Source organism: Hylobates moloch, unplaced genomic scaffold, assembly GCF_009828535.3.
Source record: "Hylobates moloch isolate HMO894 unplaced genomic scaffold, HMol_V3 SCAFFOLD_20, whole genome shotgun sequence".
NCBI lineage: Eukaryota > Metazoa > Chordata > Mammalia > Primates > Hylobatidae > Hylobates > Hylobates moloch.
In genome coordinates, this window is record NW_026652295.1 from 7,621,120 (window position 1) to 7,645,079 (window position 23,960).

Sequence of the window (23,960 nt, forward strand, 5' to 3'; positions counted from 1 at the left end):
TACCAGGAGCATTCATGAGAGGCGTCTTTAATGTGATGTTACTAGCATCACTTGAGACACATTTATTCATCCACTCATATACTAAACCACTCATTTGAGAAGCACTTATTAAAATTTATGCTAGAACTAAGGAAACAGATAAAAGACACAATCCCTGATGCCAAGAAGTTGCCTGGCTTGCTGATGGAATTTCCTAGTACCCCATGTTATTCTTGGCTGTGCAAAAATTAGATTTTTAAACTTTTATTATTGTCTAAAATTATGGGTCATACCATTTAGAGAAAAAAGCCTCACTACTGTTGCAGGTTGAGGTTACCATTAGGATATTAGGTATCAACACAGGCCCCATGACAGGATTTGAGTAAAAACTGTAGCCTTTGCATAATGACAAGTCTGTGTCACTTTTCCTAAAGCTGTGTGAAAACAGCAAAATTATATCTTCTTCTTTTTTTTTTTTTTGAGACGAGTCTTGGTCTTGTTGTCCAGGCTGGAGTGCAATGGCATAGTCTCGGCTCACTGCAACCTCAGCCTCCTAGGTGCAAGAGATTCTCCTGCCTCAGCTCCCAAGTAGCTGTGATTACAAGCGCGCACCACCAGGCCCGGCTAATTTTTTGCATTTTTAGTAGAGATGGGGTTTCACCATGTTGGCCAGGCTGGTCTTGAACTCCTGACCTCAGGTGATCCACCCTCCTTGGCCTCCCAAAGTGCTGAGATTACAGGTGTGAGCCACCATGCCCGGCTAATTATATCTTCTTACTGCTTTCAAAGATCTGAATGACAATAAAGAGAGCCAATGCTCTATCCCAGAAGGAGGAAAATGGCCATGTCACTTCTGAATGTTTGCTAGGATGCTAAAGTAAAAATGGGCTGAGGATATAAGAAATGCTGAAGTTCAGGTGGCATTGTTGCTTATAAGTCAATGAAAATTAAGTCACATTGAACATTCAGTTCCTTAGACACATTAGCCACATTCTGAGTACTCAATAGTTACATACGGCTAGTGGCTACCATATTGGACAACACAGATATAGAACACTTCCACCACTGCAGAAGGTTCTACTGGACAATGCTGGAAGTGAAATGGGTCTCCTAAAAAGCTTCAAAGGTAAGGTTGTACATGGTGTCGATGAGTTTGAGTAGCAAAGAAATTATTTTAAAATTATAATTAAATGTAATAAGATATTTTTAAAAATTCTGTTGGAACTTTTAAACACATAATTTAGCCAAACAAAAATGATACAAATTTTCTCCTGGAACTTTGAGTGTTTGGCTGACTGTTTTGAATCTTTTCTGTGGGACAAGCAAGAGGCCGTGCCCCTGGGTGTGGCCACCAGATGGGCCTGGGATCACTGACTATGTTGTCTTGGAGTCATCCAGCTGCTGCTGACAGAAAAGGGAAGGGTATTCACCCTGCATGCATATACATGCACACAGACATACCCTGCCTGCCTGTTGCCAGCTTCCAGAACATGGGGGAGAAACTTTTAAAAAAGAACGTCCTCTTATTTATGTGACTGGACACTAAAAGTTTTGCCTTTGAACTAGTCACATGGAAGAAACAGAATGGACTCATCTGCAGTAGATTTTAGTTAATGCAATTTACCTGGCTCATGTTGACATACTATACTATTCTACACTCTACTTACTTGCTCAAATTGAAGTCAATTTGATACATCCTACTCTTGATCTTAAAATATAAGACAGTACCTGGGTGCAGTATTTCTTGGGTTATTTGGATGAATGAGACCTAGAACAATGTGAAGCCTGTTACTGAGGCCTAAATGAGATTGGTCAGTGCTGATTTCTTTTATGTCTTCTGTCTACCCCCTGGTGGAGGGATTCATTACTAGTCAGAGCCAAAGAAGGAAAGAGAAAGAGAAAAAAGCATGAATTATTTCCCGAATATCTATTCAGTCTCTCAATAATCTTGGGTTTGTTGTTTATACGAGAGTGCCAGCTCAACGGGAGAAGAGCTGAAACCCATTATTTCCCTTTGAACATGCCCTTCACCGGGAATGGCAGGAGGAGCACAGCAGCAGGAGGGCTGTCCTGCCAAAACGCTGAACTTGGAACTGAAGGGGCCATCGCTCTGGGTGCAAAAAAAGAGTTATGAGCTTTGCTGCTCTGGCAGGTCTGGAATCCCTCGCTTGGCTGTGGATAATACCTAATGATTCAGAGGAAGTACTGTCAACTCTTCAAAGCAGACCTAGCTAATTGTGTAATGTTATTCTGAGGCACTGGGAGAAGCCAAAAAAGAAGGGAGGCTGGCGAGAAATTGCTTCCTTTGCAATGATCAGCTTACATCCTGCACCATCAGATTTGATTATCCTTATCTTTTCTTGCATAACTAAAAATGTTATGACTGGTCATAGTGACCAGACTTCCAAAAAAAAATCCAGCCACAATATTTGACTCTATGACTGCCTGTGGCGGTAAATTCCTTAGACTAGCTACATGCTGTGCAAAAAGCTATTTCCTTTGATTTATTCATTTCCCAGTTCTTAACTCCATCAGGTGCCCCCTTGATCTCACATTAGAGAATGAGGCAAAAAAAGAAAAGGAAAAAAGAAGTCTGTTCATTTTGCCTTATCTCCTTGCAGTTAGGAAATTTAAATATCCACTGACCTCTTTTGTTCATATTGCATAGTAATTTTTAAAATTAGCTCATTTTAACTAGCTCTTTTTTTAATTGAATAAGTAATACAAGGACCTGATTAAAAGATTTAGGCACTACAGGCCGGGTGCAGTGGCTCACGCCTGTAATCCCAGCACTTTGGGAGGCTGAGGCGGGCGGATCACGAGGTCAGGAGATCGAGACCATCCTGGTTAACACAGTGAAACCCCATCTCTACTAAAAATACAAAAAATTAGCTGGGTGCAGTGGTGGGTGTCTGTAGTCCCAGCTACTCGGGAGGCTGAAGCAGGAGAATGGCGTGAACCCGGGAGGTGGAGTTTGCAGTGAGCCGAAATCGCGCCACTGCACTCCAGCCTGGGCGATAGAGCGAGACTCCATCTCAAAAAAAAAAAAAAAAAAAAAAGATTTAGGCACTACAATAAATAGAAAAAGGTAAACTAAGTATCCCTCCCATTGCAGACCTGCAGACCCTTGATTCCTCAGACCCTACCCTGAGGCAGTGATCAGTACCAGCTGCTGGTATACACTCTAGAAATATCCAAACACAAGCATGTGTGCATTTTCTCTTTTTAAAATGTAGCTTTCTTTTTCACATAGTAACATCTTGAAGATCATTCCATATTATCATGTTTAGTGCTAACCCATCCTTTTTCATGGCTGCATAGTATTCCCATTTGAATATACCATACAATTGATTAACCAGTTCCATATTAATGGATATTTATGTTGTTTCCAGTATTTTTCTCATATGAAAAGCTACAACAAAGACCTTTGTACACATCTTAACATACAAATGCAAGTATATACATTTATTTTTATTATTTATTTATTTATTATGGGACAGGGTCTTGCTCTGTCACCCAGGCTGGGGTGCAGTGGCACAATCTTGGCTCACCCCAACCTCTGCTTTCCCGAGCTCAAGTGATTCTCCCACCTCAGCCTCCCAAGTAGCTAGGACCAAAGGCATGTGCCACTGTACCTAGCTAATTTTTGTATTTTAGTAGAGATGGAGTTTTGTCATGTTGCCCTGGCTAGTATCGAACTCCTGGCCTCAAGCAATCTGCCCACCTTGGCCTCCCAAAGTGCTGGAATTACAGGCGTGAGCCACCATACCTGGCCTAAGAATGTGCATTTTATTTTATTTTTTTATTTTATTTATTTTTTTGAGATGGAGTCTCACTCTGTCATCCAGGCTGGAGTGCAGTGGCCCGATCTCGGCTCACTGCAACCTCCACCTCCTGGGTTCAAGTGATTCTCCCACCTCAGCTTCCAGAGTAGCTGGGATTACAGGCGTGCGCTACCATAGCCAGCTAATTTTTGTATTTTTAGTAAAGACTGGGTTTCACCATGTTGGCCAGGCTGGTCTCCAACTCCCGACCTCAGGTGATTCACCCGCCTCGACCTCCCAAAGTGCTGGGATTACAGGTGTGAGCCATTGCGCCCAGCCAGTATGTGCATTTTAAATGTTGATAGATATTTTCAGATCGCCCTCCAAAGAGGTTACATCAATTTATACTCTCCTTTGAGAGATGTAGAAGTATGTAGGAGTCCTGTTCCTCACTTCTTTGCTAACATACATATTAACTATAACAAATAACTAATAATATTTTACAATCTTCCATCATATGCCTGTTCTGCCTGAAAAACCACACAAGGTGTAGTGACCTCTACGTAACCATCAGGTCCTGACATTAAGCCTTTTGCCCAGTCTCCTGTAACACCACTCTCACCTGTATAAGCCCTAACATCTAATAGGGAAAACAAGCAAGATGAAAAAAAACAAAGAAAACGGGTTACATAAACCAACCAACCAGCACCACCTACACGTCCCTGGCTTTCTGTACCACCAAATTCGTGAACCAGCCAATTTGCACCTATAATTGTTTGTGTATGTGTTTTGGGGGATGGAGTTACCAAAAGATTCCTAAAATGGTCTGCGATTACTACTTAAAAAAGATAAGCATCAGTGATCTATGTAATTAAAAAGAGAGCGAGAGAAAATTAAGATTGGAGGGCTGGATGCAGTGGCTCATGCTTGTAATCGCAGCACTTTGGGAAGCCGAGGTGGGAGGATTGCTTGAGGCCAGGAGTTCAAGAGCAGTCCGGGCAACACAGCAAGATCCCTGTCTCTACACAAAAATAAATTAGCTGGGTGCCATGGCATGCGCCTGCAGTCCTAGCTACTTGGAAGGCTGAAGCAAGAGGATCGCTTAAGGCCAGGAATTCAAGGCTGCAATGAGCTATGATCACACCACCGCACTCTAGCCCAGGCAACAGAGCAAGACCTTGTCTCTAAAAACAAAAAAGAAGGAAAAAAAATTGGATAAAAATCCAAATGCCTGATTTTATGGCTTAATGTAGATAAACTAAGTATTACGGTATACTTAACTACTAATATGTAAAATAATGAAATCATCTAGGGCAGTGATTCTCCGATTTTGGACTAGAAACATTTCTGAAACAAAACCTGCGACCCAAAGTCGTCTTTGTCAAAGTTCTCTTAGTTCAGATAGAGACATTAACCAAAAAATAGCTACCATGATCTGTCATCATTTCATAAGGTAATTTCAGTACCAAAAAGTAGAAAAGCTATAACATGATAGTAAAAGGCAGTTCCTTAAGGTGGATAAATTTAACTCTATCTCAAGTTCACTGCTCTAACCCTCATGTTCTCATTTCACCATCCCGTCTGAAAATCCAAATGACACACACGGGAAACCTCTGTCCTGTAGGATCACTGTCCGTGGACTGGCATTTGAAAACTACTGCTATCAGGAACCTTCTCTTAAATTCATAAAAGCCAGGGATTCTTGCCTCTGTCTTGTATTTTACATGTGTAGTTTAGAAATCTAGAGGAGAGAGCCCCCAGTTTTCAGTTCTGGATTTGCCGCTAATTAACTTCAGTTACTGAACCCTTCTATGAACTTCAGTTCTTAATATCAGATAAGAATAACACCTTTCCTGCCCATTTCACAGGACTGACAGGTTCAAAGAAATCCAATATGTGAGCAAGTTTTTTTGTAAACTATCATGCTTAATATAATGATTAAGTACTAACATTTATCAAGCATTTTTAAAGTGCCAGATGCTGTTCTAAATGCTTCCCAAATGGTATCCCATCCACCCCTTTTGGCAGCCAAGCGAGGAAACTGAGGCTCAGAGAGGATAAAGAACGTGCCAAGTTCATACAGTTAGTGAGGAATAAGGTCAGGACTGGACCCCATGACTGTCTGGTTGCAATTCCATTTTTTTGTTTTGTTTTGTTTTTTGAGACAGATCTCTCTCTGTTGCCCAGGCTGGAGTGCAGTGGTACAATCTCGGCTCACTGCAACCTCCGACTCCTGGGTTCAAGCAATTCTTCTGCCTCAGCCTCCCTAGTAGCTGAGGCTACGGGCACCCGCCACTGCACCCGGCTAATTTTTGTATTTTTAGTAGAGAAGGGGTTTTGCCATGTTGGCCAGGCTGCTCGTGAACTCCTGACCTCAGGTGATCTGTCCGCCTTGGCCTCCCGAAGTGCTGGGATTACAGGCATGAGCCACCACACGTGGCCTAATTCCATATTCTTAATCATTCTGATAAACTGTTTCGTAATTAGTGATATAATTATATCATTGCAATTCTTGTATGCTACTGGCTGAATACTCTAGCTACTGGCTGAACATGCAATATTAATTAACAATTTGTCAGACTCAGGCCCTTCTAAGTCAGCAAGACCTCCAGATGATAGCTTTTAGTTTAATAAACAAAAGGATCCATTCAGCTAATAGATGCCACTTTTTATGTTCAGATATTAACCTTTGTAGATAATTACATGCCCTATCAGGTAGAGTGCTACTCTCCATTGCTAAGTAACACGATTGGGCATTATTGCACTCAAGCTGGAAACATGTCATTGGGTAAAGATGTAAAAAAAATGGGGGGAAAATGAGATATACAATCAGAAATGTGAAGCCTTTTGAGAAGTGTAGTGAATTTGCTAAGTCTTTAATAAATTGTACACATGCATTAAAATGGTATATGAGGCTTGCTGAGCTGAAAACTTACACCTTAAGTGACTCTGTGGTACACTATATTTTTCTCATACATTTTATTTTGTGATTTATTTAGAATAAAACATCACCTACTTTTTATTTTTACAGAAGGCAGAATCATTTTTAGTTAACATTGGCTTTCAGCTTTAGCATGTCTATAGCAGAGAAATGCATTGTGGCATTAGTGCCAGGGCAGGGTCTGCTAGTAGAGAGGGCAGCATCCAGAGTCCAGGAGCTGTGTGTGGTGGCGCGGCCAGCACCAGCATCCTCTGGTCTTGTTCCCCCCAGCACAAGACCACATTACCTCACACTTTACTTGGCAGTTTCCCAAGTAAACTTCCAGCACCCCCACCCTTCCCCTCTTTGCCGCCCAGAGCAATGCTTTCATCATGCTATTCTCCGTCTAGGAACTAGCTGGCTTTCCTGGTCTCTGCGGCATCTGGTCTGAAGTTCTCCCTTCAAGGTCCTACATAATTAGCTTCCATCTCCTTCAGCCAATTACTTTTTCATGACTTCATCAACCCAACCCTACTTCAGGCATGCAGGGGACGTCACCCTTCTTTAGCAGACAAAATGCTTATTCTTATTCTCCCATCTGGAATTTTCTACCTGCTCCCTCTACAGGGTAATATACGACAAAGAATGTAGACTTTGGAGTCAGACAACATGTAGCTATGACTCTCAGTCAGATTATCTGTCTCTCTATATATTTTTAAACACATATTGAGTGGTTACAGCATATGAAAAACTGTGTGAAGTTCTTTGTCTCATTAAGTAATTTATTCATCACTCTCTACCTGTGAGGTCACTATTATTAAGTTCCCAGTTTACAGATGAAACAATGTAAACACAGGGGACGAAGGGCAGCCAGTCAGTGAGGAGCTGAGATTCAAATCTAAAACTGCCTGGAATTCAGAGCCAGTCGTCTTAACCATGACTTAAGAGCATCTCACTAGTTGTATAAACTTGAGCAAACTGCTTAACCTCTCCAGTCTTTAATATTCTCATGTATAAACAGGGATATAAATGTCTACTCAGCAGGATTAATGAGATTATGTGTATAAAGTTGCTATCAAAGAGTCTGGCATTCAAAAGAGGCTCCATAAATGTTTCTGTCTTGTCTCTTTTCTGCCCAATTACATTCCATTCATCTTTTACATCCTGCCTCTTCCATGAAGCCTCTTTGGAAGATGCAATGACCTATTTCAGCCTACAGTGATTTCTTCCTCCTGTAAAATCCAAGCGTTCTAAAATGTAGTTTTAAACTGTTTTCCAACTATTTCATTTAACTTAGCCTTTGCTTCCTCAACAGAAGTTTTTTTACAGGGCAGTAATCACATATTATATACCTCATTTACACCCCCTGTAATTAGCCAAGTACTGGATACATGTTGATTGGCCTAGTGATACAGTCCCTGCATGCAGTCTAAGACAGACGCTGCTTTAGAAAAACTTCATTCTATATTTAACAATGCTTATAAAAAGGTATATGGCAAATACAAATTCATAATCTATCACTTGTCCAGTATAGGTAACAATGAATTAAAAATTCACAGACTTGAATTTAACTTTCCTACCTGTGTAGGCCTGTGCTATGCCTAGTCATTGAAGACTAACAGACAATTGGTATTCGCTTACAAAGCTATACTATATCTTGCCAAGTTTCAATATTACCAAGAAAATAATGATCATTCCAGAAAACATTAATAACACTTATCCTTAAATATAAACAGCAGCCCATTAGGGCTTAAGTGCTTCATAGACAGCTTCATAGAGTTGAGTATTCAGGGCTGGCGATTTCCCTCTGAGGTAGCTATGAAGACTAGTAAGGTAACTGGAATTTATAGAATTGGGTAACTAGTGTGTTAAGCCAATCCTGGGAGTGAGCCAAGATAAGAAAGCCAAAAATGATTCCACTGCTATAAACTAAAGCCAAACAATGAAGACAACTGATTTAAGACTCCAGACGCTGTTCATTCTCAAGTTCTTAACTAGGCCTAGACCACTGAAATCTGGCTCCAGCATATTCCACGGAATGAACGATGTGCCAAGGCCTATGCCTGGCCCTCCTGCACCCAGGACTGCTTTCCTCACACCGCAGGCTGCACAGCCCCACTCGCTGTCCCTTGGGGCATGGTGGCACAAACGCTACTTCTGCTTTTAGCTTTTGTCACTGACTCTTCTTCAAGAGGTAATTTGACCTATTACCTTTTTAATAAAACAAATGGACTCATTCCACCTGTAGCTTCTCAATTTGAGTCTCCTGGCTTGAAAAGAGCCAGTGGAGTCAAGGAACAATGAGAAAGGTAAGGGATTTTCTAACATGGACGTGTGGCCAACCACAGCGTTCAGCCAGGCAGCGGCCAGGCCAAATGGAAAGATGCCTTAAAGAAAGACAACCTCAATTTAGCGATTTCCATAATTTATGAGGAACTGGTTAATTTCTGATACAATCAGTAATAAGCATTTTTATTTTTTAAATGTTTTGTGGAGATGGGGTCTCAGTACGTTGCCCAGGCTGGTCTCAAACTCTTGGGCTCAAGTAATCCTCCTGCCTTGGCCTCCTGAGGCTGGAGCTACCATATCCGGCTGCCTGAAATAAGTAGTTTTAAATGCCAGTTTCACACTATACTTGTAAAAGTTACGCATTTCACTAGAGCAAATGTCAAGCAAGTTGATTTTGAGGTGGAATGAAGAGACACGACATCGATACCTAAGCTTCTACACAGGGAAGAGGATTTACGAAGACCCAGAAAGCCAGACAGAGAATGGTCTATCTTTCTGGGAAAAATGTCCAGAGGCAGCCGATGAAACCCCCTAAGTAATGCTGCAGTGTCTCAAGTCCCTCTTCAATCTGCTCAGTGTTCCTCCCTGTGACTCTTATATCCAATTTATTACACCTTTCACTCCCAGGGGAGGATATGTCAACACAGGCAAATTCAAACATTCAGATGAAACGTAAAACACAATCTAGTTTCCAAACAGCTTTCTAGTTGGCCTTGTACAGGCTCAACAGCCAGCTGACTATTCTCAATTTTTTTCTCATCCCTGATTAAATAATTTACAGTATCGACTTCCTTTCAAATGAGAATTCCAGAAAGCCATGTCTAAACATCAGCAATCTTTCTAATTGTTATTCTTTCCACGGGTACCATCAGGATACCTTGGTGATGTTTAGATTGCTAAGGATTATAAAGATGCCTCTTCATAGGAGCATCTACCAATCTACATTCAAGGTAAAGGAGCCATGGGGCCCAAAAAACTCTCACGCTACCCCAAAACATGTTTTGCTGAAATAGATATTCATTTTTTTTTTTTTTTTGAGATGGAGTCTTGCTCTGCCACCAGGCTGGAGTGCAGTGGCACGACCTGGCTCACTGCAACCTCCACCTCCCAGGTTCAAGCAATTCTCCTGCCTTAGCCTCCCAAGTAACTGGGACTACAGGAGTGTACCACCACGCCCGGCTAATTTTTTGTATTTTTAGTAGAGATGGGGTTTCACCATGTTAGCCAGGATGGTCTCAATCTCCTGACCTCGTGATCTGCCTGCCTCGGCCTCCCAAAGTGCTGGGATTACAGGCGTGAGCCACCGCGCCCGGCCAATATTCATTCTTTCTAAAAGTTTGCATTTCTTATCTGGAAAGTCTGAAACAGAAGTCCCAAATTCTCTTTAGGAGTAAAAGGAAAACAGTGTTGTAAAATAAGAATAGTTCAATAAACTGCAAGTAATCTCTCGGATGCTTCCCAAAAGTGTACAAAAAGGAACCCAGGGCCATCATCTCCCAAGAGGCTGTAAGGCAGTACAAAGACAAACAGCTCACCATGGCCAGAGCCCCTCTCAATAGCGCCGAGTGCTTGGTAATTTATTACCTCTGGTCCCTGGACTGCAGTGAAGGAAACTGGAATGTCATACCTTCATTCACAACACTGTCTCATGGAATTATTTTTTCCGGATTCCTTGGGAAGTTAAAGTATTTCAGAAGAATATCAGGAACTGTTGTTTCAGCCTGTTTTGTGAGTAGATAATTGCCTTCCAATTCCATTATTTCAGGAAATGATGTGTTCGGCATTGTTCCTAGATGAGGGGAGCAATGTGTTTTAGCAAGACCCATACATGCATATGAAAACAAAACAAAACAAAAGGCATGCAGTCTAAGTCACTTCACTCAACTCAGACTTTTAAAATCTGGTCTCTAGATAAGAGGTTGGCCCCAGACAACCTACCCACATACCAATAACATTCTTTTGAAAGGGTGTAAGCAAAATTTGTTTTAAGAAGTGAGAAACTTTTACCAAAATTACTAAATGTGGTAATAAATAACTTCGACAAATTAAGTGCCATCAAAATGGGTTCAGCAGAGACCTATTTGAAAGGCTAAATTTTTCTCTAATTTGGGTCTGAGTCAAAGACCAGCATGGGAACTAGAAGTAAAACACATTTCATCCTGAGAAATACCTTTGATTGCATGGAATATATTAGCTGATCTTCCTGAAATGTGACATCATTTGTGGTACCAGCTGTATGGGTGTGCCATCTAAGGATTTACTAAACTAGTATTTCTTTGGTTTAATATGTATTTTAAGACCACAGAAAAAAGTCTAATCCAACTAAGTGGTCCAAGGGGAACTGTTACGGACATCATTCTAAGAAGCTTAAATTTCTTATGATCATGACCTGTTGACCTTTTAATGGATGGATTACACAGAGCAAATTCCCAAATGGACATCTAGAATTGATGATAATGATAATAATTGTTATAAAGGAAACATTAAATAGAGCACATGTGAGGTTCTATTTTACATATATTAACTCATTTTATCCTCAAAACAAACTTACGAGGTTAAGTATTGGCCCTTTTACCACCCCTATTTTACAGATGGGGAATCTGAGGCACAGATATTGAGGTTCGAGATGCCTATTAGGCATCTCAGTGCAGATATTAATCAGGTGGTCAAATATGTGAGAAAAAAAAACAGGGCTGGAGACACAAATTGGGGAGTTGATAGTTAATCATCCTAAGACTGGCTGCAGGGAAGTATCTGCAGGGAAGAGATAGTTGGAGGTCTAGCCTTGAGGCATATCAATAATTAGAGGTTGGAAAGAGGAGGAACACCCAGAGAGGGAGAAAGCAAACCAGGAATAGCTGGTCATCAAAAAGCCAAGTGAAGAAAGTGTTTCTAGAAGGAGAGAGTAATCAATTGTACCCACTGCCATGGAAAAACAATGTGAAACCTCAGGACCATTGGATTTGGCCCAATGGAGGTGGCTGGTGGTTTCAGGGAGGAGTGGTACTGAAAGCCAAGCTGGGAAGAGTTCAAGGGAGAATACAGAATGCGGTAAGTGGACACAGCAGCAAATACCGGCAGCTCCCTCCAGGCATTTTGCTATAAACATGAGCAGATAAATGGAGCAGTAGCTAAAGGGAAAATGGGGAGCATAGGGAAGGCTTCTTGGGGTTAGGTGGCAGTTATAACGCATTTATAATATGCTGAATTAATGATTTTGCATAATCTAAATTTTCTTCATCTTCTGAAGAAATAAAATTAGTTTGATAACTAATGTTCAAAACATGCATTTCTGTTCTGCACACACTTAATCCATGCTGTTTTGCTTTGCAAGAAGCAGGATAGGTTACAAATGGTTGTCTACACTTGGTTCAGCCAGTCAGTCAGCCTCAGCAATGAGTGTTCCAGGTTACTTTTCAGTTGCTATAGCCTGCAATTTTGCTGTCCCTAACACTTACAGAGGGAACTTGCTCTTTTCTTCATGAAAATTTAGTCTAGATGCTCCTAGGTGGGCAATGGAGGGGGAAACGTCCACATGGAGAGTAGTAACTAGACCACACGGGACAACATCCACCTTCTCCTTTGAGATTTCTCCCTGCCGCCACCACTATCCAATACATTTGGTGTTGAGGGACAATGCCTTGCTTAACTTCCTCTACGTAGCCGAGATCATGTTGGAACATTTAAACAAAGTTTCATGGAGAATTTGGCGGTTACAACATGGAAATGGCCGCACAATAAAATATAACTAGAGAATCTGGTTTACAAAGCATAACTCACTCATCTTTGGTTCAGGTGCTCCTACAAAGGTGACTGCGTGACCTGTAGTCCACTTCCGTGAGGCAGAGGTTATCTGTAACCTCTACCCACTGTGGAGGGAGACAGAGAAGAAAGAAAAGCGGTAGAGGGAGAGAGAGGGTGAGAGAGAGAGAGAGAGAGAGGAGGTAGGTTCTCACACCCACTTAGTCCTCTTTAAGAACGCACCACTTTCTCAGGTGATTAATATTAGTAAGGTCTATTCATTTCAGGACTTAAGTATAGTCTTATTCTGTGGCCTTAGATACCTACATAAGATTTTAACACAATAAACCCAACATCCATATAAGACACACACACACACACACACACACACACACACACACACACACACCCCAGATACAGAAGAGAAGAGGGATTTTGTTATGCTCTCATGATTTCAGATACCACTGGGACCTGGGATCTCCAAGCGGGAGCTGAATTCACTTCATAAGATACCTAGGTTTGTGATAACCAGGGGCCAGTTGGGGCAAGAAGGAAGGGATGAAAATAAATCCTTGGGGACTGCTCTGCACTTTCACTAGTCATTTGTTCAGCCCTAGTGTCATCCCGTAGGCAGCAACCTCAGAGCCGACTTACCCCACAGAACATCTCACACTAAGGAAACCAAGAACGAAATGTTACAGGAGCTCGTTTAATCTGCACATGGAGACGCTTTTATCCAGTGATGCGTTTAGGGAACCACCAGTGTCACCTAAGCACTCTTAAAGCTGTGTGTGTGTCTAGTGGTGATGGAAAGCGGTGCTTCTCCTTATTGTCAAAAATCTTAGTAATAACCTCAAAACCTCTTCAACACCAGATAAAAGGGAAACTGTGAGACTTTTTCTGAAGGTGAGTTGAAGAACAAACTGTTTTGAGGCAGTAAGTAAACAGAATGGGAAGCAGGCCAGTGGGAGGTTGGGGCTGCAGCCGCAGAGGGAATGGTCCTAAACAACAGACACCTCCTTCAGGCACTGGAAGCTAAGAGATTCTGCTTTGCTTTCCCACCTGGCAATATGACTTTCAGAGCTGCAGCCAAATGGGTACATCCCAGGTCCCACAAGTTAAGCCTCTGAATACAGTTCTTTAAAAAAAAAAAAAAAAATCATCAAATATAGTGGCTCATTATTAGCTTAAGCATTACATATCACTACTGGTACTATGGTATTTTGAGGCATGATACCGTCTTTGTGGGCCAGCTAAAAGCCTAATCACCATGTACATCATTGTTTCTACTGGGAGATGCATTCCAAGTTCCCAACAAATGACCTAAGTGAGGTTTTGGGGGAAAATACTGTTAATTGGGGTAACTTTTTTTCAAAAAGGTAAAATTTCAAGTTTCTACTTTTGCAGTATATAGCTTACTTTAAAAGCTTAAAAGCCTTTCCAGAGAGAAATAGCAAATATTATAAACCAGGTGATGACAGACTATTGAGAAGCCTGACAGTTTTGATTAAAAACAATGAAACACATTCATCTAGTCTTTATGTTATTTCTTCATATTCAATTATTGTAAAACACAAATGCAATGTAAATAGCAAGGATAACTCAAATCTTCCTTAACCAAACTAATTCATGGTCAGCCTTGTAATACAGTAAGAACTTCCCTTTTCTTTTCTCTTTATTTCAATAGTTTTTGGGGAACTGGTTGCATGGAAAAGTTCTTTAGTGGTGGTTTCTGAGATTTTGGTGCACCCATCACCTGAGCAGTGTACACTGCACCCAATGTGTAGGCTTTTGTCTCTCACCCCTTTACATCCTTCCTCTTGAGCCCCCAAAATCCATTATATCATTCTTAGGCCTTTGCATCCTCATAGCCCCCACGAACTTCCCTTTTTAATATGTGGTCAGCACATGTCCTATGCATGGGATATAAAACAGCATAAAACATTCTTTGTCCTTGAATAATTCAGTCTTCTGGGAAAGGAAATGGGAAATCCTTAAATAGAGGTAGCTGCTTAATAAAACTTGATGTATTTTCACACTGATTATAAAAAGCAAAATACTTACCTAAAAGACAAAGACCATTTAATAACTTTCTTGGTTTCTTACTTATAGTAATGGTGTTCTCACAAGCAAAAATTCAGTCACTTTGGGCTAAGAATTACAATTTTACATAAAAGAGAAATAGAGATTATCTAAATCTGAAGCCATGCCAGTAATTGTCATAAGTAACATAAACAGTCCATAGACATATCTATATATGGATGTTAAAAATTCCCATCATCTTAAATTCCAAACCAAGATCTTCATCTCCATCCCTGCCCTGTCTAGACTAGGAAGTGCTATTTTCAGCTACATTCTAAAAAAAATCCTTATGCAGGCTAATAATTTCCTCAATCTATCAGTCATACATCTGAGTCCACAGAGTAACCTTCCTGTAACACTTTCATCATGCCACTTACACAGAGTCCCATTACCTACAGGATAAGCACAAATTATTAAAGTTGGAAATGATGTGAAAACCATCTATGTGATGTGTTTAAAGTCTCTGTATAAATTTAGTGATGGAAGCATGACCAAAATGCAACTGTTCTCTCATTTCCAATTTCCAGTGCACTTTCCAATTTCCAGACTTTTCCACTACTGCTTCAACATCAAACAAGTCTGTGGATTATTGTCTAAATTTCCCAAAAGTATGTCCACCTGTGTTTTTGATAAACAAGGGCAGAAACCAAGCTTTAGTCAGCTTCTTAGCCCTAGTTCCCAGAACACAGGTGCTTACTGAACTAGACTGAGCTGGAAAGATTCTGCCATCCTTTTCATAACGTAAATCCTATTGAATTCAGGTTTTATCTTTACTACAAATGATTCCCTGATCACAACTCACAAAGACAGTTCCTATTTGGGACTCACTTATTTTAGTCATACGCTGCCTGCTTAGCATATCATAGTCTTTGATGTGGTATTATGCAATGTTACAGTCTTGGTTTTCTACTTTATTATTACACGTGCACAACTCAATTATAAATTCCTTTAAGATAGAGTGCTATTTCTGACTATCTGCCTTTTGGAATATAATCCTGACACAGAACAATGCTCATATGTTTATGAAATCCTACTCTGGCTTCCATGCTAGGTGGGGAAAAAAAATACAACTAGCTGCTAAATTTCTATTTTCGACCAATTGCTATATTTTTGTGCCTGTAAACATTAATTTAAAAATTATAACTGTCTTAATTTGGAGGAATGAACCAAGAGTTTTTTTTCTTTTCTTTTCTTCCTTTTTTTTTTTTTTTTTTTTGGAGATGGAGTCTTACTCTGTCACCCAGCCTGGAGTGTAATGGCACGATCTCGGTTCATTGCAACCTCCCACCTCCTGGGTTCAAGCGATTCTCCTGCCTCAGCCTCTTGAGTAGTTGGGATTACAGGTGCGCGCCACCATGCCCAACTAACTTTTTTTTGTATTTTTAGTAGAGACAGGGTTTCGCCACATTGGCCAGGCTGGAACTCCTGACCTCAAGTGATCCGCCCGCCTCGGCCTCCCAAACCGCTGGGACTACACGCCTGAGCCATAGCGCCCAGCCAAGTTTTTCAAAACCCATATAAAAACATTATTAGGAATGTTCCATTTCTTAATTTGGCTTTGGTTATACAAGATGCAACTTAATGATTTTTGTACCATTCTATACTTCAACATAGACCAAATATAAAGGCATTTTTCACTGTACTTTTATTGCTGATAAAACTGCACATCACTTACATAATGAAAGACTGTATGTTTATGACATGAAGAAAGCGAGAAAAAAATACAATTCTCCTAAAAATACAGCACTCCTAAAAAAAATGCAGCATTCCTAACCATCATGGAACTCATAGGCTTTTCTTACATTTTGGTATTTTTATTCAGCTATATAACTTACATTTATTATCTCCTAAATATCTTTGTCCATAGATGGTATGCACCTATCCACATAAAACTGTTTAGAGTGGGGAAAACATGTTATCACAGTGACACCTGCTGGTGTTCAGCTATAAATTTTATATTCTAAGTGAAGGACAGATTTTTTGGTGTCAAAATTTTTCTTAATAAAATTTAATATTAACGTTTCCCACTTAAAACAACTTGCATAATTGTTAAAACCAAATCTCTGTAATACGCAACTGACCACCTAAGATTTTTATTTTGTGACAATTATCTTACTGTAATTTTATTAACCATTTTCTTTAGAAAGACACTTTCCCAACAAAGCAGCTTAAGTATTCAGATGACATGAAGTTTTTTAAAAAGTGAATTAACTTGTGGCTTTCTTTTCAAATTCTCTATAAATTCTATTTTAAGGGAAACTATTACATTAAATCAACATTTACAGAATATTTTCTCTGAATGATAAACGTTAGCAATATAAACAATTTCACAGAAATCAAAAATCAGGTCTATGCAGAGAAAAATTTGAGAACACAGATAACCTCGTACACTGACTTCAATTATGGTAAAACTTCACACTCATAAATGGTGATAATATTTGCAATGGAGGCTAACTTTTAATGCCTGCCAAGTCTCAACCAAACTTTTCTTTTTTAAAGTTAAAAGGGGAAAACAATTGCTCCAAGGAATGATGGAATGCACATACCCTCATTCATTTCAAGTTTTAAAAAAATCCAGTACTGACCACATTGGCTGCAGAGTGGACCTGCTGGCCACAGGGGACTGATGCAAAGGGCTGGATCTTGTGTACACACTCTCTCCTCTCTTGCTATCAGTAAATGCTGCACCACTTGAGCCTGGTGTTGTCTGCTCTAAACGTCCTTGAATCATGCACTGGCCTCTTCCCAGGGTGGCACTTTCTATCTTAATCCTACCTATATTCATGTTATATTCTTTTTCTTTTTTCCTATTTTTTTGTAGAGACAAAGTCTCACCATGTTGCCCAGGCTGGTCTTGAATTCCTGGCCTCAAGTGATCCTCCTGCCCCAGCCTCCCAAAGTGCTGGGATTACAGGTGTGAGCCACTGTGCTTGGCTCTTTTTTAAAATTGATAAATAATTGTATATATTTATTAGGTACAATGTGATGGGTTGATATATGCATACATTGTGGAATGATCCAATCAGGCTAATTAACATATCTATCATCTCATATTTTATCCTATGGCAAAGCCTGACCACACAGCGAATGACAAAATAATAGTAAATACCTTTAATGATTCAGAGTATTTTAGAGCAGAATTTCACATATTGACTTATTAATGTTTGTAGTACATCAGACTATCATTTTAGAAAGCAATGTAATGATAAAGAAAAATTTTTGGATCCATCTGTACTATGGATTTTCATGATATCACTTATGGAATTTTTAAAAAACCATGAAATATTATTTAGTCTATCTGATGTGTTGTTGCTAGCTCAACATCAGGTGGGCAAAACACTATATTCCTTGTATTTCTGCGCTGTTTTGCTCTTCCTCTAAAAGAATATAATAGGTATTTCTTGGTTATAATGATGAAATAAGATTAAACTACATATAAGGCACTTAAAAAGTAGGCTCTAAGTTATGTGATACAAATATGAGTATTGTATTTACTTACCTTAAATTAATTTGGACTATTTCTTCAGAGATAATTTGAAGCTTGAGCTTTTGTGAGGATCAAATGTTAGTGTACTGCTCTTGAAGTGTATCACATCTGAAAATCCAAGTTTGTTTTCTCTTGCTTATGGAACATAAATAGGAAAATACCAGAGGAAATACTGTTTTGCTATTGTTGCCAGCCCAGTCACAAGAAAGCATTATTTGTAGCAGTTAAGATTCAAAAATGAGCAGAGGGCTGGGCACGGTGGTTCATGCCTATAATCCCAGCACTTTGGGAGGCCAAGGTGGGTGGATCACCTGAGATCAGATGTTCGAGACCAGCCTGGCATTTAAGAAAGTTTAAGAAAGAACCAAACGACTCTTCTGAAAATAAAAAAATATAATAACTATAACATGGCAAAACCTCATCTCTACTAAAAATACAAAAATTAGCTGGGTGTGGTGGCAGGCACTTGTAATCCCAGCTACTTGGGAGGCTGAGGCAGGAGAATCGCTTGAACTCAGGAGGCGCAGGTTGCAGTGAGCCAAGGTTGCACCATTGCACTCCAGCCTGGGCAACAAGAGCGAAACTCCACCTCAAAAAAAAAAAGAAAAAAGAAAAAAGAGCAGAATGAGGAAGAGCAGGCAGTAGGTGATATGCTATGACTGATTTCCACTCTCCATTCATTGTATGACCTTGATTTGCATCAAGTCAATAAAATATTAACACTTTATTGGGGTTGAAAACTATGAAATAATTAGAAAACCTTTCTGAAAGACTAAGAACAAGCTACTAGAAAATACATTGTCTGTAATGGAAGCTTCAAGTATTTTGACTGAATTAATGTTTAAAATATTTTTCTGGTATTTTTCATCCTGAGAGAGAGACTTACAGCCCCAAATGGCAAAAAACAAATAAACAAATAAATAAAAATAAAAAGCCTCCAGGGTGCAATTTCAGGAAAGGCAGACATTATGCTAAATTCCAAAGCAATAAAACCCGCTACCTTTTCATTTGCAATGGCAACCAGAAAACCCACTACCTCTAGACACATCCACAGTAGGAAACTGTTCAGACAGTACCTGGAAATGTTCAGATAGAAAGTTTATGCATTATAAAAGCAAAGAAGAGAATTCACTATGTATCTTGGAGGCATCTGTGACTCCTCCAGATTTTCATGGCACTTTGGGTTTAATAGCCCAGATCGAGCTCCCTCTATCTACATGCCCATAATAGTAGCCTGAGACATTTTCACAAACCACAATAATGCCCTAAAGATTAAAAATTCCAAAATCAGGTATTCAGGTAAGAGTTACGCAGGTTTAGAACACTACTGAACTCTTATTTGCCTATATTAGCTCATAAACAGTAAAAGATCAATCCAATAGAAGCAAAAGAGAATCATATTAGTTTATGGGTAATAGGAAATAATTTAATATAAAAGATTTAGTGTAATATTGAAAAAGTAAAAAAGTATCGTTTACACTAACTAGAATACGGGCATGTTCTTTTTTGGAGAATATAATAATATCACCATACACTTGTCTAACATGCCATTTCTGTACAGAGAAATCTGTCTGGCCACTGAACACCAGAAATGCTAGAAAAAAATTTAAACTTTATTTTATTTTATTTTTTTTGAGACGGAGTCTTGCTCTGTCGCCCAGGCTGGAGTGCAGTGGCGCAATCTCGGCTCACTGCAAGCTCCGCCTCCTGGGTTCAAACCATTCTCCTGCCTCAGCCTCTCCGAGTAGCTGGGACTACAGGCGCCCGCCACCACGCCCGGCTAATTTTTTGTATTTTTAGTAGAGACAGGGTTTCACCGTGGTCTCGATCTCCTGACCTCGTGATCCACCCGCCTCGGCCTCCCAAAGTGCTGGGATTACAAGCGTGAGCCACCGCGCCCGGCCTTAAACTTTATTATTCCTGACTGAATTTATGGCAAATTAGTGAAAACAACTGAAGGCAGCTCAGGAGACTGGGACGTTCTATAGGATAATTGAGCTCTGGATAACTGCCCTAAAGGCGACCCCATCCCTGCAGCCTAGGAAGGCTCCAGTTGTTAGGAGCCATACCTGCATGAGGGACAGGAATCAAAGTGAGGGACTTTCTCAGTCTTCTTCACCTGCCGTAACAAAATACCACAGGCTTGATGGCTTCAATAAAAATTAATTTCCTTAAAGATGTGCTGGCAAGAAGTCTAAGGCCAAGGTCCTGAAACATGTGGTTCCATGAGGCCCCTCTTCCTGGCTTGCAGATGGCTGCCTTCCTGCTGTGATCGCAGGACTTTTCCTCTAGGTGCAGGAAGAGAGCTCTGGGGTCTCTCTTCTACGCCCTATGACCTCATTTAACCTTAATTACCTCCTTACAGGCCCTGTCTCCAAATACAGTCACAATGGGGTTACAGCTTTACTCGATGAATTCAGGGGAGACAAAATTCAGTCCATAACAGGGACTGAGCTGGATGAGCAGGAGGACTTGTAAAGCCCCAGAGGACACTGTCCTCAGGAATGAACTAGGAAAACACCTAAATTTACCCTTCTTCATTATTCAAGAAGAGATATAAAGGAAGAAAAACGTCTCCTCTGGGAATGCCTCAACGAAGTCAACAGTCACAGGTGTTTAGGGCTGAAATTCACATTTTGTGAGTGTGTATACACACACACGTGTGTGGGTGCAAAAGCTTAAGGAGTAGAAAAGGGAGAGACAGGGAATCCAAGATGAAAACTGATTTTGAAGTGGTCTGTGGTTTGTAGTGTCACAACAAACAAATTGGTGCTACAGGGAAAAAAAATCTTCTCTGTAGGACTATATTTGAAATTAAAAAAAAAAATCTCCCAAAAGAAAGTTCAGAGGAATGCAAACTTAAAATAAAAAATGACTGATCACATTAGGAAACTAGTCACCATAAACTTGTTTCAGCAAAAACAACAAGCAACAAACTATAAATTCAGATCCACAAAAAATATTGAAATTACCACGTAAAGAATGTAAAATAAGTACTTTTAATATGTTTAAATAAAAGAAAAAGAAGGAATCATGGAACCATCCCAGACAACCCAGGAAAGTTTAAGAAAGAACCAACAACTCTTCTGAAAATAAAAAAATATAATAACTATAATTAACAACTTAATAGATGGGTAAAAAAGGTTAGAGATAGAGTGAAGACAGCATTAATTAAATAGATTTAAAGAAATTATCCAGAATTCAACACCTAGAGACAGAGAGATGGGAAATATGAAACAGGGATTAAGAGACATGGAGAGGACAGTGAGATCATAAAACAGAAGTCTAATTTTATTTCCTGAAGGAGAGAATAGAGAGAATGAGGGAGAAACAATATTCAAAGAGACAGTAGCTGAGAATTTTTCAGAACTTATGGAAAGTACCAATTCTCAGATTCAGGAATCTCAATCAATCCCAACAGGACAATGAAAAGAAATATACAGCTAAACATACTGTAGTATGGCCACATTTGACTGTAGAACACCAAAGATAAAGATCTTAAATATGACCTGAGAAAGAAGGCAGATTAGCTACAAATACTGATCAGACTGACAACTGTCATTCCAGAAGCAGCAATGGAAGCAAGAAGACAGCAGAATATTATTAAATACTGAGAAAACAGCTGTCAACCTATAATCATATACCTAGCTAACTTTCAAGGACAATAAAATAGTAAACTTCTAGGGAAATCTACCTAAACACTAACTATACAAAATAACTACTTTTGTAGTAAAACCAAGATAGAACTGGAATTCTAGACAACAATTTGTAAGTTGAAGAGATAAATCAGACTTTGTACAAAAATCTCTAACGTATAGGAAGAGAGTAAAGATGTTAACTTTAGATTCTGTTAACTATGCAAGCTAAATTTCCCACTAAGCACTTCATTAAAAGTTAATTTTTACATATAAATAAAATACATATCAAAAGTGACCTGGAAACTGTCACTTTCAGTTTAACTCTGAAAGCAGTAGAAGAAAAGTAGATGGAAAAACGAAACAAAACAAAATCAAGTTGAAAGAAGTCAAGAAACAGAAAAGGTGGGACAAAAAGCACAAAATAAGATGATAAAAATAAATCTTAACATATCAGCAATTTTGACAAATGTAAATGGATTGAACTCTTTAGTTGACAAATGATCAGAAAGAAAGAAAAACATCCAGTCACGCAGTTTCTTTTTAAGACAGAGTCTCGCTCTGTCACCCAGGCTGGAGTGCAGTGGCACAATCTTGGCTCACTGCAACCTCTGCTTCCTGGGCTCAAGTGATTCTCCTGCCTCAGCCTCCTGAGTAGCTGGGACTACAGGTGCACGCCACCACGCCCAGCTAATTTTTGTATTTTTAGTAGAGACGGGATTTCACCATGTTGGCCAGGATGGTCTCCGTGATCTGCCCGCCTTGCCCTCCCAAAGTGCTGGGACTACAGGTGTGAGCTACCGTCCCCGGCCCCAGTCACACAGTTTTTAAAGGGCATATCTAAAACATAACAGCAAGGTTTAACAGAAGGATAAAAAAAAGATATATCCTACAAATCTAGCTAGCTGGCATAATCTATATAGATATAACATATATTTTACGTATTTTTTATATTTATGTATATATTTATAATTATTTATTTATAACAAGACTTCAAAATATATAAAAATCTATAAAACTAAAATTGACAGAATTACAGAGAGAAATTGGTAAGTTCACTAGAATAGAAAATTTCAACACATCTCAGAGTCTGAGAGATGAAGTAGAAGACAAAAGAACAGTAAAATGGAAAAAATTTGAACTACAAAATTAACAACTTTGGTCTAATGGACATCTAACAACTAAAAAACAAGCATATTTTTCAAGCAATCATGAAACATTTACAAAAACCGGTTATAATCTAGGTCATAAAGCAAATCTCAACAAATATTAACAGATCAGTCTTACATGTATTTATTTTCTGTCCACAATTCAAATTCAATTAAAACAGGAATCAGTAAACACAGAATTTAAAAATATACACGCTAGGAAATGGGAAAAAAAGCCTCATACATATGTTAGTCCAGAAAGAAGTCATAATTAAAAATTAAAAATACATAGAACTTAAAAACAAATCTTTCTATGGTGCTTTAAGATTATAAAACATTATTTCATTTATCATTACGATAATCCTATGAGCTACATAGAACCCATAGTATCTCTGCTCAACAGCATAAACACAGCAAAAATGTTACAAACTGGCTAGGCACAGTGGCTCATGCCTGTAATCCCAGCACTTTGGGAGGCTGAGGTGGGCAGATCTCTTGAGGTCAAGAGTTCGAGACCAGACTGGCCAACATGGTGAAACCCCTTCTCTACTAAAAATACAAAAATTAGCTGGGCATGGTGGTACATGCCTGTAATATCAGCTACTCAGGAGGCTGAGGAACAAGAATTGCTTGAACCCAGGAGGCAAAGTTTGCAGTGAGCCGAGATCACGCCACTGCACTCCAGCCTGGGTGACACAGTGAGATGCTGTCTCAAAAAAAAAAAAAAAAAAAAAAAAAAAAAAAAAAAAAAAAAAAAAAAAGAAAAAAAAAAAAAAAAAAAAAAAAAAAAAAAAAAAAAAAAAAAAAAAGGAAAGAAATGTTACAAATTATGTAGTTATTAAAATTGTTTTATACTTATAAATAAAATACATATCAAAAGTGATTTGGCAACTGGGAAACAGAAGCAAAAGTGTT

At 39.3% G+C, this 23,960-nt stretch overlaps 1 protein-coding gene across 1 annotated transcript in view; it reads right to left on the minus strand.

The window, feature by feature from the left end:
• Positions 1-10,600: 10,600 nt before the first annotated feature.
• Positions 10,601-23,960, minus strand: part of BLOC1S5 (biogenesis of lysosomal organelles complex 1 subunit 5) — a 64,766-nt gene continuing 51,406 nt past the window's right edge. The window contains exon 4 of the mRNA XM_058432606.1: positions 10,601-10,741. Within this exon, the coding sequence (XP_058288589.1) occupies positions 10,714-10,741 (28 nt within the window). The 3' untranslated portion in view covers positions 10,601-10,713. The remainder of the gene's footprint in view (positions 10,742-23,960) is intronic.